This window comes from Prionailurus viverrinus, chromosome A3 (assembly GCF_022837055.1).
Source record: "Prionailurus viverrinus isolate Anna chromosome A3, UM_Priviv_1.0, whole genome shotgun sequence".
NCBI classification, from domain to species: Eukaryota; Metazoa; Chordata; class Mammalia; order Carnivora; family Felidae; genus Prionailurus; species Prionailurus viverrinus.
Genome location: NC_062563.1, coordinates 43,485,032 through 43,500,692, shown reverse-complemented (window position 1 = coordinate 43,500,692; position 15,661 = coordinate 43,485,032). Strand labels below are relative to the sequence as shown.

General features: G+C 42.6%; 2 protein-coding genes across 9 annotated transcripts in view; both read right to left on the bottom strand.

Moving 5' to 3' along the window:
* The window catches only part of KAT14 (lysine acetyltransferase 14), a 36,971-nt gene extending 26,317 nt beyond the window's left edge, over nt 1-10,654 (bottom strand). Inside the window, exons 1-3 of the mRNA XM_047853164.1 lie at nt 10,393-10,654; nt 8,393-8,511; nt 4,218-4,339 (exon numbers count right to left, since the gene is read on the bottom strand). Coding sequence (XP_047709120.1) covers nt 4,218-4,339; nt 8,393-8,511; nt 10,393-10,651 — 500 coding nt within the window. The 5' untranslated portion in view covers nt 10,652-10,654. The remainder of the gene's footprint in view (nt 1-4,217; nt 4,340-8,392; nt 8,512-10,392) is intronic.
* A 306-nt stretch (nt 10,655-10,960) lies between these two features.
* Nucleotides 10,961-14,794, bottom strand: LOC125162300 (protein PET117 homolog, mitochondrial). 8 transcript variants are annotated; one of them, XR_007150957.1, is made up of 3 exons: nt 12,624-14,020; nt 12,367-12,434; nt 10,978-11,115 (listed from the first exon to the last, which is right to left on the bottom strand). XR_007150957.1 is itself a non-coding variant. In XM_047853165.1 (2 exons), exons 1-2 carry the CDS (start codon nt 14,689-14,691, stop codon nt 10,966-10,968), a joined length of 246 nt encoding a protein of 81 aa, XP_047709121.1. In that variant the 5' UTR covers nt 14,692-14,794; the 3' UTR covers nt 10,961-10,965. The 8 variants fall into 8 exon arrangements, 1 of the variants encoding a protein (XP_047709121.1); XR_007150960.1 differs by lacking the exon at nt 10,978-11,115 and adding an exon at nt 14,596-14,713 and having other exon boundaries at nt 11,571-12,434; nt 12,624-12,977; XR_007150958.1 differs by lacking the exon at nt 10,978-11,115 and adding an exon at nt 14,027-14,589 and having other exon boundaries at nt 11,571-12,434; nt 12,624-13,821.
* Nucleotides 14,795-15,661: the final 867 nt, after the last annotated feature.

Below are 15,661 nucleotides of genomic sequence, written 5' to 3'. Positions count from 1 at the left end.
ATTTTTAAAAAAAATTTTTTAAAGAGATGCAAAAATTTTAAAACATGTGCATCAAGGGGCGCCTGGGTGGCGCAGTCGGTTAAGCATCCGACTTCAGCCAGGTCACGATCTCGCGGTCCGTGAGTTTGAGCCCCACGTCAGGCTCTGGGCTGATGGCGCAGAGCCTGGAGCCTGTTTCCGATTCTGTGTCTCCCTCTCTCTCTGCCCCTCCCCCGTTCATGCTCTGTCTCTCTCTGTCCCAAAAATAAATAAACGTTGAAAAAAAAAAATTAAAAAATAAAATAAAATAAAAATAAAAAAAACATGTGCATCTTGGGGTGCCTGGGTGGCTCAGTTGGTTAGGCGTTCAATTCTTGGTTTTGGCTCAGGTCATGATCTCACAGTTTCATGGGTTTGAGCTCCACGTCACTGATAGTGCAGAGCCTGCTTGGGATTCTCTGTCTCCTTCTCCCTCTGCCCCTCTCCCATTTGCACTGTCTCTGTCTCTCTCAAAATAAATAAATAAACTTAAAAAAAAAGTGTGCATCTTAGAAATCAATGAAATACAGTAATAGAAAAAAGTATTCAAAGTATTCTTCATTATTCAAAGTTATACCTCCTATATACTCCATACCTGAAATTAATATAACACTGTATGTTAACTGCACTGGAATGAAAAAATATTAAATTAAAGGGGCACCTGGGTGGCTCAGTCGGTTAAGCATCCGACTTCAGCTCAGGTCATGATCTCACACTCCATGAGTCCAAGCCCTGTGTGCTGACAGCTCAGAGCCTGGAGCCTGCTTCTGGTTCTGTGTCTTGCTCTCTCTCTGCCCCTCCCCTGCTCATGCCCTGTCTCTCTCTGTCTCAAAAATAAATTTAAAAAAATTAAAAAAAAATTTTTTTAAATATTGAATTAAAAACAAATTTTTAATGTATATTATATTTGAGAGAGAGACAGTGTGTGAGCAGGGGAGGGGCACAGAGAGATGGAGACAGAATCTGAAGCAGGCTCCAGGCTCTGGGCTGACAGCACATAGCCCAACGCGGGACTCACAAGCAGTGAGATCATGATCTGAGCCGAAGTCGGACACTTAACCAACCGAGCCACCTAGACAATCTGGAATTAAAAAAAAAATTAATAAAAAATTTTTTTTAATCCTGGAAAAATTCAAGGTCAGGATTATAAAAGCAGATTAAATGATCACACATACAAAGGCAATTAAACTGCAGCAATTAATTAAAGCTTTTAAATACTTTTTTTTAAACATGTTTATTCATTTTTTGAGAGAGAGACAGAGTGTGAGTGGGGGAGGGGCAGAGAGAGAGGGCGACTCAGGCGACACAGAATCTGAAGCAGGCTCCAGGCTCCGAGACGTCAGTACAGAGCCTGACGTGGGGCTTGAACTCACAAACTGCAAGATCATGCCCTGAGTGGAAGTCGGATGCTCCACCAAATGAGCCACCCAGGCACCCCGGCTTTTGAATACTTTTACACTTATTTCCATAATAGATAACATAAAGCCATTTAAGTAAGCCTTTACATATTTAAACTTTAAGAAAACATTAAAGACACGAATGAAAAACCTGTAAACATCTAAAAGAAAATGTATTCAAATCCCGCACTTCATTACACACCACACTATTCTCTTAGGTCATATGGCAAATGAGAAATGCTTATCTTGTTAGGAATTTAAAGAATGTTCTATGGATAACAGAATTAAAATCTTCAATAGCTATGAAAAAAGTCTAACTGTACATGTTCTCTGCAGGCCGCTTCCCTGGGGCATAGTGATTCTGTGGATGTTCACACACAGAGCCGTCTGAGCACGTGCTGACTGCCTTGGGCAAGGGGTTTCGGTGGCTTTTCCAACCACCGACGCTTATAGCAGAGTTCCAAAAGCAAAGGACAACGTTGACGTAGGGAACTAATCGACAAGGACTCACAGAGTAATTTTTAATGATCTCTCATTCCTTCTGGTTAGATCAAGAAGAAAGTTGGTTGCTTTAAGTTCTAACTTAAAGCACACACTGCTTCCCTTTCTGATCAAGAAAGAGGGCTTTGATTGCCTTTATGGGCCATGAGATCCAGCTATAATTCAATAACATTCTGTTATTTTTAGCACACCTATTTTTATAGTTTCATTCTATGTATGGCAAATGATACGAATTTTCCACTTATCATGGTGGTGTGAAGTTTCTTTTCAAAATGAATGTATTTACAAAAAGGGGGGGGGGCTTGATTCAAATAAGTAAATGGTAATTCTAGTGATTCACTAACATGGCCAAAAACCACTAGTTTAATGGTTAAACCACACAGAAACTGGAGAGTAATTAATGCCTTTCAGTAAAGGATTAAAAAGGAAAAAAAAAGCCTTGGCTGATTCCTCTCCAAACATACTCTACAAATGAACAAATGAAACAACTGAACAACTTATGTTAAAATATAGCAAAATCCTTAAAAACAGGCAATTTAAATCCAATTTCTTCTAGAAGACAATCCACTAAGCAGAATGGCACTGAGAGATCAGGAAAACATTCCAAGATCTAATTTTATCAGTTTTTTTTTCCTTTCTTGTGCTTTATAAATGGGGTATATTAAGTTCCATAAATAGTGCTAAATCATTAAACTAAGACAACAGATTCCCTTTCTTTAAGAAAAGAACCAGTTATACTGTCAATTCTTTTCTTAGTACTACTAAATAACTCAAGAACAAAAATAACTCCTTTTGTAAAAATGTACTGAATCTCTTCTATTTTCTCCTCACAGCGAGCCTTCAGAAAGCCGCCTCTCCTTTCGACTGCCCTCCCTGAGCTCCGAGTGAAGCTGGCAGAGCTGTGTCTTCTCGGCGCCCGAGGAAACAGAGGCCGCAGTGCATTCAGAGAAAGGACAGGTACAAACTTCCTGTTCTGACCTGATGTGATCAGAGCCTGTATCATGTCTACCCTGACCCAATTAAGCAAGACATATGAGCCTCACACAGGACTTAAGATGGCAACTAACAATCAGAATCTCATACAATTTGCAAATGCAGTTGGAAACTCACTAATCCCTAACGGCAATAAAAATCTTGTTGATCTGCATGGATCTTTAGTTAAAGCATGTGGTTTTAAGATCTGTGCCCTGGCATATCTGAGTGTGATGAGCCAAAGCAGCCACCAATGAGGCGTGCTCAGCAGTAAAATCAATGCGTTATCATGCAGAGGAATGAACAAGCCATATGCGTATTAACGTGCCTAGACTTTGCTAAGCACTATAATACCAAAACATATCACCAGTATTTACTTTCCAGTTCATAAAAACAAATACTGATAAGAGTCTATTAATGAAGAGCAATTTAAAGAGGTGAAGTCAGCCATTGCCATTATCTTCCTTCCTCTGACCTTCTATCAGACACTGATTTCAAAAGGACAAAATGATTCTATATCCTCAAATTAGTTATTCATCCAACTATTAAACAGCCTCATGGAATTAAGCTCTCTATTTTTTAACATTCTAAGAATCTCTTCAAATCTCTTCATGCTCAGTAGAAACCAAGAGTGTCCTCTAAAGTAGGACTAGAAAAGTCCGGAAACCTACATTTTTTAATAGTATATACTTCCGGGGCGCCTGGGTGGCTCAGTCGGTTAAGCATCCGACTCTTGATTTTGGCTCCGGTCATGATCTCATGGTTCACGAGATCGAGTCCCACACTCGTCTCTGTGCTGGCAGCACGGAGCCTACTTAGGATTCTCTGTCTCTGCCCCTCCTGCTTGTGCTTACTCTCAAAACAAATAAACATTTAAAAAAAATCCAAAAAACAGTACATACTTCCACTTTGGTTTTCCACAAACACGTGTTTTAACTTAAAAAAGTAACATTTTCGGGGCGCCTGGGTGGCGCAGTCGGTTGGGCGTCCGACTTCAGCCAGGTCACGATCTCGCGGTCCGTGAGTTCGAGCCCCGCATCAGGCTCTGGGCTGATGGCTCAGAGCCTGGAGCCTGTTTCCGATGCTGTGTCTCCCTCTCTCTCTGCCCTTCCCCCGTTCATGCTCTGTTTCTCTCTGTCCCAAAATAAATAAAAAACGTTGAAAAAAAAAATATTAAAAAAAAAAAGTAACATTTTCTGAATTAAAAAATTCTTTGTAATTGCCACAGGTACTCTAATTCCTAAAGGGCTGCATTAGGCTATCTCAAATCTCACGTACTTTGTTCTTCACCTCTTTGTGCAAGTATAAGATTTCCAAAAATCACGTTACCTATTCCCCAGTAAAAAGGTCCAATGTTTCTCAATAAAAGCACAGATATCTTCTTTCCATCGGAAATAACCTTGCCGTCCACTTCCTTCCAGAGACAAGTTATACATTGCCAGCATGACGACCTGGAACACAAACGCAACAAGGGCTGGGAGGCAAGCATGATTAGGGATGTTAACCTTCAGGGGGAAAAGTTTGTTTTCTATTCTGAGTAGGAATGGTGGGGAACAGAGGGGGAAAGGGTGATATCTTGGAATACTCTCAGTATAGAATTTTATTTTCTGTTTTGCTTCCATTAGATGAATATCACTAATCCACTTAAGTATCTGCCGTTGTTGCTTACACGTTGCACATGCAGGGCTAATGTGTGGCTGAACTGATTATGATAAACAACGACTGTCCTATGCAAGCAACCTGTCCCGCTGCCCCCCCCCCCCAACCCCGCTCCATGTCCTTCCATCTTATACAACGCGGCACTAGATATAGTGACAACTACTGGCTGTCAGGCATCCAGGTATCTGCTGCAGCCCACATTTTCTGAATGATGGTGCTAACCTTTATTTTGAAAGTCACCCCTGCCTATCTATATACTTTCCTAAGCTTTTTAGAGAGCAAAAACAAAGACTCTCAGAATTTCAAAGCTGAAAATGTTGGTCACCATCTACTCGGTGTTTAGCCATTTTTAGCTGCAGAAACCTTTCTTCTGATGAAATTAGCATTACTCTCAGAGCTCCAAGTGGAAACTCCTCATCTGGTCCAGCCTTGCTTGTCTACAGGTGATTAATTCATAGCCCGGAATTGGGAAGTGTTTTCCAGAAATATAAGTAACATGTGCTCACTGTAAAAGACTTCCAAAATAGAAAAGCAAAGAAGGAAGTAAAAATCACTCTAGATCGGCCATCAAGAAACAATCACTTTTAACATGTTCAATGACTATCCTTTGAGGCATTTCTACTTGCATCTATATACATGCAATTTTGTCATGATGTAATTTCATGTAAATGAACAAAACAATACAAGCTATTTGAAACTACATTTTCAACCTAATGAAAATAATGATTGATTTGGGGCCACTGAAATTGAAAAAGGGACAGAGAATCTATGTAAGGAATCTAACTTAATTATTCTTTCCAGAAGGAACATCCTGAAAGTGTAAGGAGGCTAGTAAACTGCAGTTCAGACTCCCCAACCCCCGTGCTCACAGCGCGAGACCCTCAATGGTCCAAGGGAAAACCTCCAACTCAAAGGGCCCAGTAATACCGACACTTCCACTAACCAAGCTCCCCGCTCCTTACACTTGTGAAACCTGCAGAAACCCCACTAAACAATTAATCCCATCGATGGATTTGTCAAGTCCTTCCACTCACTGTTGCAACAGGTCTACATCAACTAACCAACAGCTTCCTTAAAAACTTATTGTCCATCAGGACTTACTATTCAACGGATATGGAGTTTCAGTTTGGGAAGATAAATATGTTTGGAGATGGACAGTGATGATGGTTGCAAAACAATGTGAATGTACCGAATGCCGCTGAATTACATGCTTAAAGGTGGTTAAAATAGTAAACTTTCAAGTTACGTATATTTTACCTCAATTTTAAAAGCTATTGTTCAAGAAATACTTTAAGGAAAGTCTGAAATCAGCTTCTTTTGCCTACTCCCAGACCCCTCAAGTACTTCAGACACACATACTCACTGTTAATCTCCGCAGTAGAGACACTGTCTGCTACTTTATTTCTGGTACTTTTTTTGTATGCCTGAATTATTTCACCACTTTAAAAAGCTAAAATTCACACATTTACTTGAAAATAACTTTTTCTGTAACACTTAATATTTATTAAGCAAACTGCAAAATCTATGAAGGACATGGTTTTCCCCCTCCCCTGGAATCTGGAATCTTAAAAAAAAATGAATCCCAGTTCAGTTTTTCACTCTCACAAGAGCTTATCAGTGACAGAGTATCCCCAGGGCCCAGCTTGGGGCTGGCTCAGCCACAGTAGGCACTTCACAAGTACCTGCTGAAAAACACCTAGAAAAATAATGAGCACAGATCACGGTACGTGCTACACCTGCCATGTAAGAATAAGCATCCAGGATGAGAATATAACCACTATCCTATCCTTCCCAAACACATGATGGTTTCTCCCGCATTTCAAACTCCTGTTCGCAAGTCACTACGAGAAGAGAACACAAAAAAGAGCATGGAAGAAAGGTCAGGAGACCAGACCCTCTGTACTGTTGGTATTTTGTGGTGAAACAGGCATTTCTACTTATTACTTTGGTAAATCAACAAATATAAAGTTTAAGATTTAAAAAGACAGAAACCCCACATTCCAATATAGTATTTGGTGACATCAATAGAATCTATAAAACATCATCTGATTTAGCTCTTTCTTGAGATGCTGGAGTTTTTATTTTTAATTTTTTTTTAATTCTTCTCATTTTATTTATTTGAGAGAGAGGGAGAGAGCAGGTACAAGTGAGGAAAGGGGGGAGAGGGAGAGGGAGGGAGAGAGACAGAAAGAGAGAGAAAGAGAGAGAGAGAGAGAGAGAGAGAGAGAGAGAGAGAGAGAATCTTAAGCAGGCTCTGCATTCAGTGAGGAGCCCGATGCAGTGCTCAATCCCATGACCCTGGGATCAAGACCTGAGCCAAAATCAAGAGTCAGACACTCAACCGACTGAGCCACCCAGGCACCCTGAGGCTGGGTTTCTTAGAGGCAACTAGAAATACTGGTCGGTAGTTTACCAAGAACCAGACGTGTCTGATCTATCACTTCATCGTACCAAGGTATTATCTATCATCAATCCATCTTCTGGAAGTGAAAACATAATTTTCAAGTGATGTCAGCCTAATTAAATGTGCAAACTGAGCCAATATTGTATCTTCTGAGCAATATAACCAAAAGCCAGTTGTTCTCTTCAAAAGAACCTCTGCAAAAACTCATATTCTTGCCAATAAATTACGTATATTTGCTCTTCTTCCACTTTACAGCTTTTTGAGACGCTTACAGATCAAATGCAAATCTGCTGACGGGTGTACACATGAGAATAATCTATTATATTAATCTGACCTTGCCTAGACACAAGATCCCAGGTACACGTTCAGAAAAACATCCCAATTACAATACACATAAGACTATATTCTCAGTACAAACGTCCCTTCATTTTCTACTTGCATAGTCTCAGCCAAGTCAAAAAAGGCTCCCTAAATTCACCACTGACAGATTTCATTAGCACATCTCCTAGTAAAGCACTGATAATTGATAGTCCAAGCTGCTAAAGCAACTGCAGTTTATAAGGAATACCTTAGTGGCTCAGATCATTTCATCCAAACTCTTTCTCATTTACCCTGTATCTTTCTTTCATAGCAAAAAAGTGTTATGGGTAATTAACTTGTTTATTTGTCTGCTTATTGTCTAAAATGTCTAAAATGTCAGCTGCCTAGCTGTCTTCCTCATCACAGCAGTCTCCAGGCCTAGAATGACACCTGGTTCACCATGGGCACTCAATATTTGTTAAATGAATAAACATAAAAACTCAAAGTAATGTGTAATTCGTTGATTTTTAGAATTCAGACTATGGCCATTGGTACCTTGCAATAGACCTAGTTAGTAACATAAAAACAAACCAAAAAAATTAAGACAAGCTGGCGATCAGTAAAAAGCTATTGTTCAGGCTACAGTTGGCTTGGAGGAGGGGGCTGGTACCAGAGACGGCTAAAAGGTGAACGTAGCTATTCATCCCCCCAACAATATTCAAACATATCCGTGTTCAAACGCGGAAAAGCCAGATCACGTTGGCTTCTGCAATGAGCCACGTTATACTTTCCCAAACTATTTCCAACGTGGTCACCTTTACATTGTGCTAAAAAACGGCTGCCAGAAAAATATGAACCTCATTGGGAATTCAATTAAAATCAGAGTCTGGCATCATATCCATGTGAAATTGTGTGTGTGAGGTTTTCGAGAATCTCAAACCTAATTCACCACATTAGCAGGGAGTATTTTCACAAAGAACTCCTTTCTCCCTATATTTATCATTTTCATTGTGAAGTAAGGAGCGACCCTCAAAACAGCTCAAAAGCCTACGTGTAAGCTCCCTGTTCTCTGAATATTCATTCCAATGAATTCCTTGGGGGATTGACCCTGCAAATTCTAGGGGAAGAGCTTTTTACTCACTTGCTGCCATGTCAGTTTCAGCCTTTCATACTGCTCCTTGCCATCTTCTGAGCAATCGGAACAAGTGAATCTAAAAAAATTATCACCCTTAAGGTAACTGAGCTGTTCCCTCAGCTGACCTAGGAGAAAAACAAAAAAGCACATCATAGGTTTATCTAGAGCAGCATTTATCAGTGTATCAACCAGATTTTTGACGCTTCCCATGTGTTCTTCCTCCTTTTCAGCTAACCCATGATAGCAGGACGGGAATAAGGAAAACAGAAGAAAAGCACAGAAGAAAAGCGTATGCCTGTTAAGTGTATGCTTCCTAGCTTTTAGGAGAAAGATGCTGGAAAATCACGTTTTCATTGCTCTCACTGGATTTTCCAACTGTTAACATTCCTGACTGCTATGGGTCTCCACACACTCTTTCAAGAATTATCTGAGTTCCCACTGCATGCCAGGCACTGGCCTAGGAACCGGAACACAGCGCCCAAGATAGTCTGCTCTCGGCATTTTACAAGTTCTGAGGGTGACATACAAGGAAATAGGTAATCATAATAGCACAACGGTTCTCCATCCTCACTGTACATCGGAATCACCCATGGAGTGGTTTTGTTTTTTTAAAAGATGCCTGGGCCTACTCACACAGAACGAATCAATCTCTAAAAGGGGGGGTCTGAGTCTCTCCATTTTCTGATGTTCCCCAGGTGATGCCAATGCTCTGGGAGACAGGACAACCACTGGAATGGAACGTGGTGTGTGCCACAGGGCAATGCGAGGGTACATAAAAGGGAGGCCCAACCCATACAAGGAAGATGGGAGAGCTAGAAAAAGTGGCATTGACAGGGGACCTGAAGGATGACTAGAATTGGCCAGGGGAAGAGGGGTGCCTATGTGAATGGCGGGAGCCCACGGAGGCTACAGAGACACATATTCCAGAGAGGAAATTAAAATGTGCAGAGACCTGGGTATAAGAATTTTTTTGTGGAGAATTAAAAGCTCACCCTAACTGCAAAGTTCTGGTTGTGTGGGGACAGGACACTGAGGAGAGACGCTGAGGAAGTTAGCAGGGACCCTATCGTGATGGACAGTTTAAAATGTATCCTTAGAGGACAAGGTGGAACGCCAGAGATTTCTCAGGCAGGGCCCTAAATCACTAAGCAGAAAGAGCTCAGAAGCAAACTCTAGCTAATGCATAGAAAGTTCTAGATTGTTTCCTATGAAACTGTTACTATTAATTTATTAATAGTAACTGTTAATCTGAATAGTTAAATCCATCTTAAAAACACTTCCACATACCAGAAACTGACCCGTTTCAGCTGAAATTTCTCTGACCTAGTTACAAAGTATTACACAAAGAATTCCTCTGGTACCGATGTCTTTCCTAGTCTCTGCCGAATGGGAAAATCCCATTTTGGTAAGACTCGTGATGGCTGCCAAAGCATGCTCCTTGAGAGCCAGGACACTGGCAGATGAAAAGATTAGCTGAAAGAGTGGGGTATCGGGGCAGCATGTGTATATATACCTGTCGCCAGCAGATCTAGGAGGCTAGCAAGCAGAAAACAAGAATGGTCCCAGAAAAAAAGCATAAAATATTTTTAATCTGCTAATTCTGACTTACTTCAGCATACAACAGCAGTTTTCCACGGAAGTTAAACATTAATAGAGTAACTTGAACTTTCATTCTATACTGGGCCTAGTATTGGGCCCTAAATCCACAACGTGATCTTGTTAAACAATGTGGCTAATTCTTTAAATAACACAGGATTTCCAACTTTCTTTTATTGGGTTGCCGTCCAAAATGTTAACTTAACAATGTGAGAGGTTGACAGTAATTTTTATTAGCACAAATGTGTCTATGTTTTATATAAATCTATCATTAACCAACTAAACTAATCATAAATATAATAATTATCTTTTTATTTAGGTCCATTGTACATTCATGTTTCGTTCACAGGTGAGAAAAACAAACCTTCACATTGGAACTGACAAATCAAAGGAATTGAGAAGCTCCTTACTGGCCGGTATCCATTTTTGGCACTTGTCACAGAAGTAGGACAGCTGCTCCTCCATCCAGGACACATCTCCTTCGTCACTGTTGAGGGAATCCCCACTCTGATCATGAGATAAGTCCACTGATGCCTGGTCCTCCGATTCAACGATCAGGAGAGTCTCCCCCTCCACCTCTCCCTCCTCCAGCCCTTCTGAGGTAGATGTTCTCGTGGCTTCATCATCATGCCGGCTTATCAAACTACTCAGGTGGATGTTACTATCCATCCCTTCCTCTCCCAGGCTCTCAAGTGCTTTTCACGAACAATCCTAAGCTCTGGACACCAGGCTTCAAGGGGCTTCTACCAGGATCACACAGACAGACAGAAACTCTTCACGAGAGTGTCTGCCCGCTTCTTTACTCAGACAGAAGGGACTTTTAAGCAATCATTTAGAATATGTGATCCACTGTCCTTGTCTTTGGTCAAGTTTGAAAGGACAGTGACCAAAAAAAGGGTGAACACCTCACAAAGCTATTCTCCATCCACACTCACACACCCACACTCAACACTGTCCCATCAATATTTGGCATCCATTTCAAGTCATGTTTTTTGAGATCCTTTTGCCAATAACATCTTCTCTCTTTCTGCTTCAAGTTGCTCAGTCAAAATAATCTGTTCTCCCAAGAGACGAATGTTTTCTTTTTTCCGATTCTGCCTCTCAATGTCTCTGATCACTCCATCGTGAAGCCTCTAAAAACGCAAGAAACAGATTTCAGTAACACCCAAACAGGTGGTTCCCTTCCTTGTGCCATTCAATCTGAGTAACAGTACTACCAAAATACACTGAAAACTTTGAGACCCCAATACCTAATTACTAATGTAAAATGTAACAAGCTATCAGATTAATTTGGTTGTGTGCTCTACCAGTGTTATTACTTAACATGACTTAACCATATTTTAAGAAATTCCTGAACATTCAGTATAGAACCTTCATGGGAAATTAAAAAAAGAAAAGAAAAAAAAAAAAACTGTTCCTGAGGTGAATTTTAAAAGTTTAATTGATATACAATGCTTTAAAAGATCTGGTGAGGGGCGCCTGGGTGGCGCAGTCAGTTAAGCGTCTGACTTCAGCCAGGTCACGACCTCGCGGTCCGTGAGTTCGAGCCCCGCATCAGGCTCTGGGCTGATGGCTCGGAGCCTGGAGCCTGTTTCCGATTCTGTGTCTCCCTCTCTCTCTCTCTGCCCCTCCCCCGTTCATGCTCTGTCTCTCTCTGTCCCAAAAATAAATAAAAAACGTTGAAAAAAAAATTAAAAAAAAAAAAAAAGATCTGGTGAGAATTACTACAGTAACTTTACAAACTACTTTCCTATTAGCAATGATTCTAGCTGAATAATAAATATCAAAGAAAAAAAAGATTCCTGAAATTTAAACAAACTATCAGGATGCAAGAAAATAAAGATCTTAGCTTCTTCTAGTGCATAAGAAGAAGTAAAAATTGTACAGAATTACTAATCAATTACATGACTGAGAGAGACGGGAAAAATACAATGCTACTACCGGAGGGAAAAAGAAAGGTGGTAGTTACTTTGAGAAGCACTAAAGACAGGTCGAAAATTCCAGAACATGGACTTGGCACCTAAGATGAGACTTTTTAAAGCCTAAGTCCAGTCATTACTAATAACTGCCATTTTCTAGTTTTTAGGTCCCCAAATACTAATTTTTTTTTTAACGGCAACCTTGTGAGGTAGAATTAATGGGGGTGGGGCCCAGGGCCTGGGGTTTTTTTGTTTGTTGGTAATCATCAGGTCTATTTTATTTTACTACTATCATCATTATTATTTTTAAGCGGGCACTATGCCCAGCACAGAGCCCAACAATGCACTTAAACTCACAACCCTGAGATCAAGACCTGAGCTGAGATCAAGAGTCAGATGCTCAACCGACTGAGCTACTGAGGTGTCCCTATTATGCCTATTTAAAGAAACTCGCCAAGTACCTACTTGCCAGATCTCCTCCAGGCCTAGAGTTTCACTCACTATTATGGGGGGAACTGGGAAGTTTAAGAGTCCTAGAACAGATAACACAATTGAAAACCATCTTTTTTGGACCTTGCTCCTTAGCCAGATCTCCAGAGACATTTGGCTCCTCCCTCCCCAGTCCTTTGGGTCCTGTACTTCCTGTACCATGACACACCCATGCACACACCCCACCCCACCCCCAAAGCCCACACCATCCACTGGAATCATTCTTTCCATACCTGCCTCTGGGATCTTCCATACCTGATCTTCCTTCCTCAGACTTCAGCATATGGCTTAGGAACTTGCTTTCCTGCCATCATTGTAGTGCTACCTTCCTTCAAGTTGCAGTGTATGCCAACTGCCTGTGACTTGCACTTAGCTACCTTACTAATCACCTCTCTTACTAACCACCAAGACCTCTTCACCATTACTCATGTAGTACAACTCGTTTTGCTGGGTTCCTGTGAGGATTAATGTCAGTGCCTGGCATGTGGTAAACAGTCAAGAAATGCTAGAAAACAACAGTCATTATTTTATTTCTTGCTTCCTTGAACCTTCCAACATACCCAATGTGTCAATCATTTGTCTTCTTCCTAGTGTAAAAAAAAAAAAGTCCACTGAATGACTGGATGCAAAATAAACACAGGTTATTCTGGTCAATCTTTTCTTCATCTAATTTCCAAATACCTAAATCTTTGTTTTTCTACCCTCTAGTACAGATACTCAACCCCAGCTGCATGTTAGAATCCCCTGGGTGGCTTTTAACACATACGTGATCAAGATTCCCCATATCCAAGAGATTCTGATTTAAGAGGTCTGGAGTAGGTGACATTGTAAAAACGAGAGATGCTGAGTTAGTTCAGAACCAAGCTCTCATCCATCCCTACCCCATAGTCTGAAAATCTCTGCCTCCACTGACCTCAGAACTACATCTGACCATCCTCTACTCCACCTCAAATTTCTTTTGATCACCCTCTTTTCTTTTCACTTCTTAGAAGAGAAACTTGCCTGCCTCTATTCCAAAAGCTCCGCCCTCAGAACCCATACTTTGTTCCCCAATCTCTAACCTCTTCCATGTCCTCATTACTCATCCCAATAGCCCCTCCTCCAAATTCTTATACCATCACACCTTCCGGATTTCCAGACTGTGAACAAGGACAAGACCTCTTCTGCTTCATCTCTGTGTACCAAGCACACTGCACAGCCCAGTACGACAAAAGGCCATTTACTATTGATTCATCCAGTTCATTACTTCCACCCTTGGCAAAACTAAGCCCAACCCTAACGCACGCACTGACCTAGTTGCCTGTTCTCAACTTTCAGCACCGGTGTGAAGCAGTTACAAACTCAGGAACGCCCGTCCTTCCTATCTTTTGTTTCCCAAAGCGCCTAGTGTGGTGCCTGGCACACAGAGACCAATCACTAAACATCTGCCAACTAGAGTAAAAACAATATGAACTGACACACACGGAACGGGCGGTCGGTCAACCGATCAGTAAGTTACAGATATTTCTAGAAATACAGGTACAGAAAAAAGAAAAATTGGAGGCTGGTATCTCTAATTCCCAGAATCTTGTTTCCACAGCATAGTTTCTTAAAAGAAACAAACAAACAAACAAACAAAAAGCATCCACTAAATTACCTTGGCTAAAGGCAGAGAAAGTGGATTCGGGGCAGCCTCCTTAATCCTAGGATAAAATCTCATTAACACTGGAAATGAGATACATTAGGGTTGAGCCTCAACCTTGGGCCTGGGGTTGGGGAGAGGCCGACAACTTGCTGAGTGCACCCCCACGAAAACCCTTTCCCGCCTCTACTTTGCAGCGGCCCAAGCGACACGCTGAAAAGTCCGTGTCACTGTAGGCTGGAGGTGACCTGGGAACCGGGCCGCCCACCACCCTGCAGGCCTGCCTTAGCTGGAGCCAGGAGGCTGCGGCGCTGAGGGCAGGGGCTCCCCCGCGCCGACGGGGTCGCCGGGGCCTCCCGGTGCACGCGGCCGCGGGGGCTGCCGCGCCCGGGCCGGGCGGACGGCGTGGGAGCCGCAGTCGCGTGATCGGGATGACCGAGGAATGGGTGGGACGCAGGATCGCGCCGCCGCGGAGCCGACGAAAGAGGGAGAGACGAGGAGCAACGGAGAACCACGCGGAGAGAGGCCACTGGGCCTTAGGTCGCCCTCGCGGGTCCCGGAAGAGGAGGTCACGTGACACCGACCTGCCGGTCCTGCCGCTGCTTCAGATGCACGCCGGCCACGGTGGCCGCCGTCAGCACCACCGACAGGCCCAGCACCACCTTCGAGCTCCTCGACATCCCCGCGCCGGCCGCCGCGGCCTCCGCCTACCCGCCCCGGGCCCCAGGGCCGCAACCGAACGCGACTCGGAGGCTGCGGGTCAGGCTCGACCGCTCGAGCGCAGAGCCCCTGCAGCCGCTGCACCGCCCGCCGCGCCAGGCGCTAGCAATCGAGAGCCGAGCGCGGAGCGGCGTCCCTGCACTGCTGAAGTGTGGCTGCGGTTGCCTCTTCTTCCCGACCCCGCACACAAACATAATCTGTCCCCTCTGAGCGTTCTGCTGACCCGGGTCCTTTGCTCAATACCAGCCTTACTAATCGCAGCCTCTTTGGCCCTTTGCGCGGTAGATGCCACCAGAAGATGGAGTTTTTGCTTGTAGATCCATAATTAAATGTTGTAGACACGGTCACCTGTTTTCATCTAAATACTGTGGGCTGGCTGGTCAGGCTCTGATTTTTCTTAAAACCGAAAAGCCTTCTGGCTAAAGGGCATGCTAACTGGGTAGCGATGCCTCTTCGTTGCCTCTTGGTAAGAAAAGCGCTGGTCAACTTGCTTCCCGTGTAATTACTAAGAGATCGCCTTTATACCTTTGGAACCTCAGTTCCTGCACCAATAAGACAGGATTCCCGATTCCCACATTACTAGGGAAATGAATGAATGAATGAATGAATGAATGAATGTAAGACATTATGCAAGGCATCATTTTCACTTTTCCTTGTGGTAGAAAGAAATTTGGCTTTCCGGAAAGTGTAAAGTATCTAATAGAATAGGCAATGGAAAGGTATTCCCATTAAGTCATGCTTTCCCACTGGAATTCACAGAGAGCAAGCTTCTTCCTGTGGAAACAACTATGGCCAGTACTGATTAGGACCAGGTCTTGGTTAGCACCACCCAAGGGCTTCTCCAATATTCATTTCTGTAGTGCTTTGCTATTCCAGTTTGTTACTTAGTGTAAATGGCATGAGATGATTATTGCTTGTAAGAAATGTAAT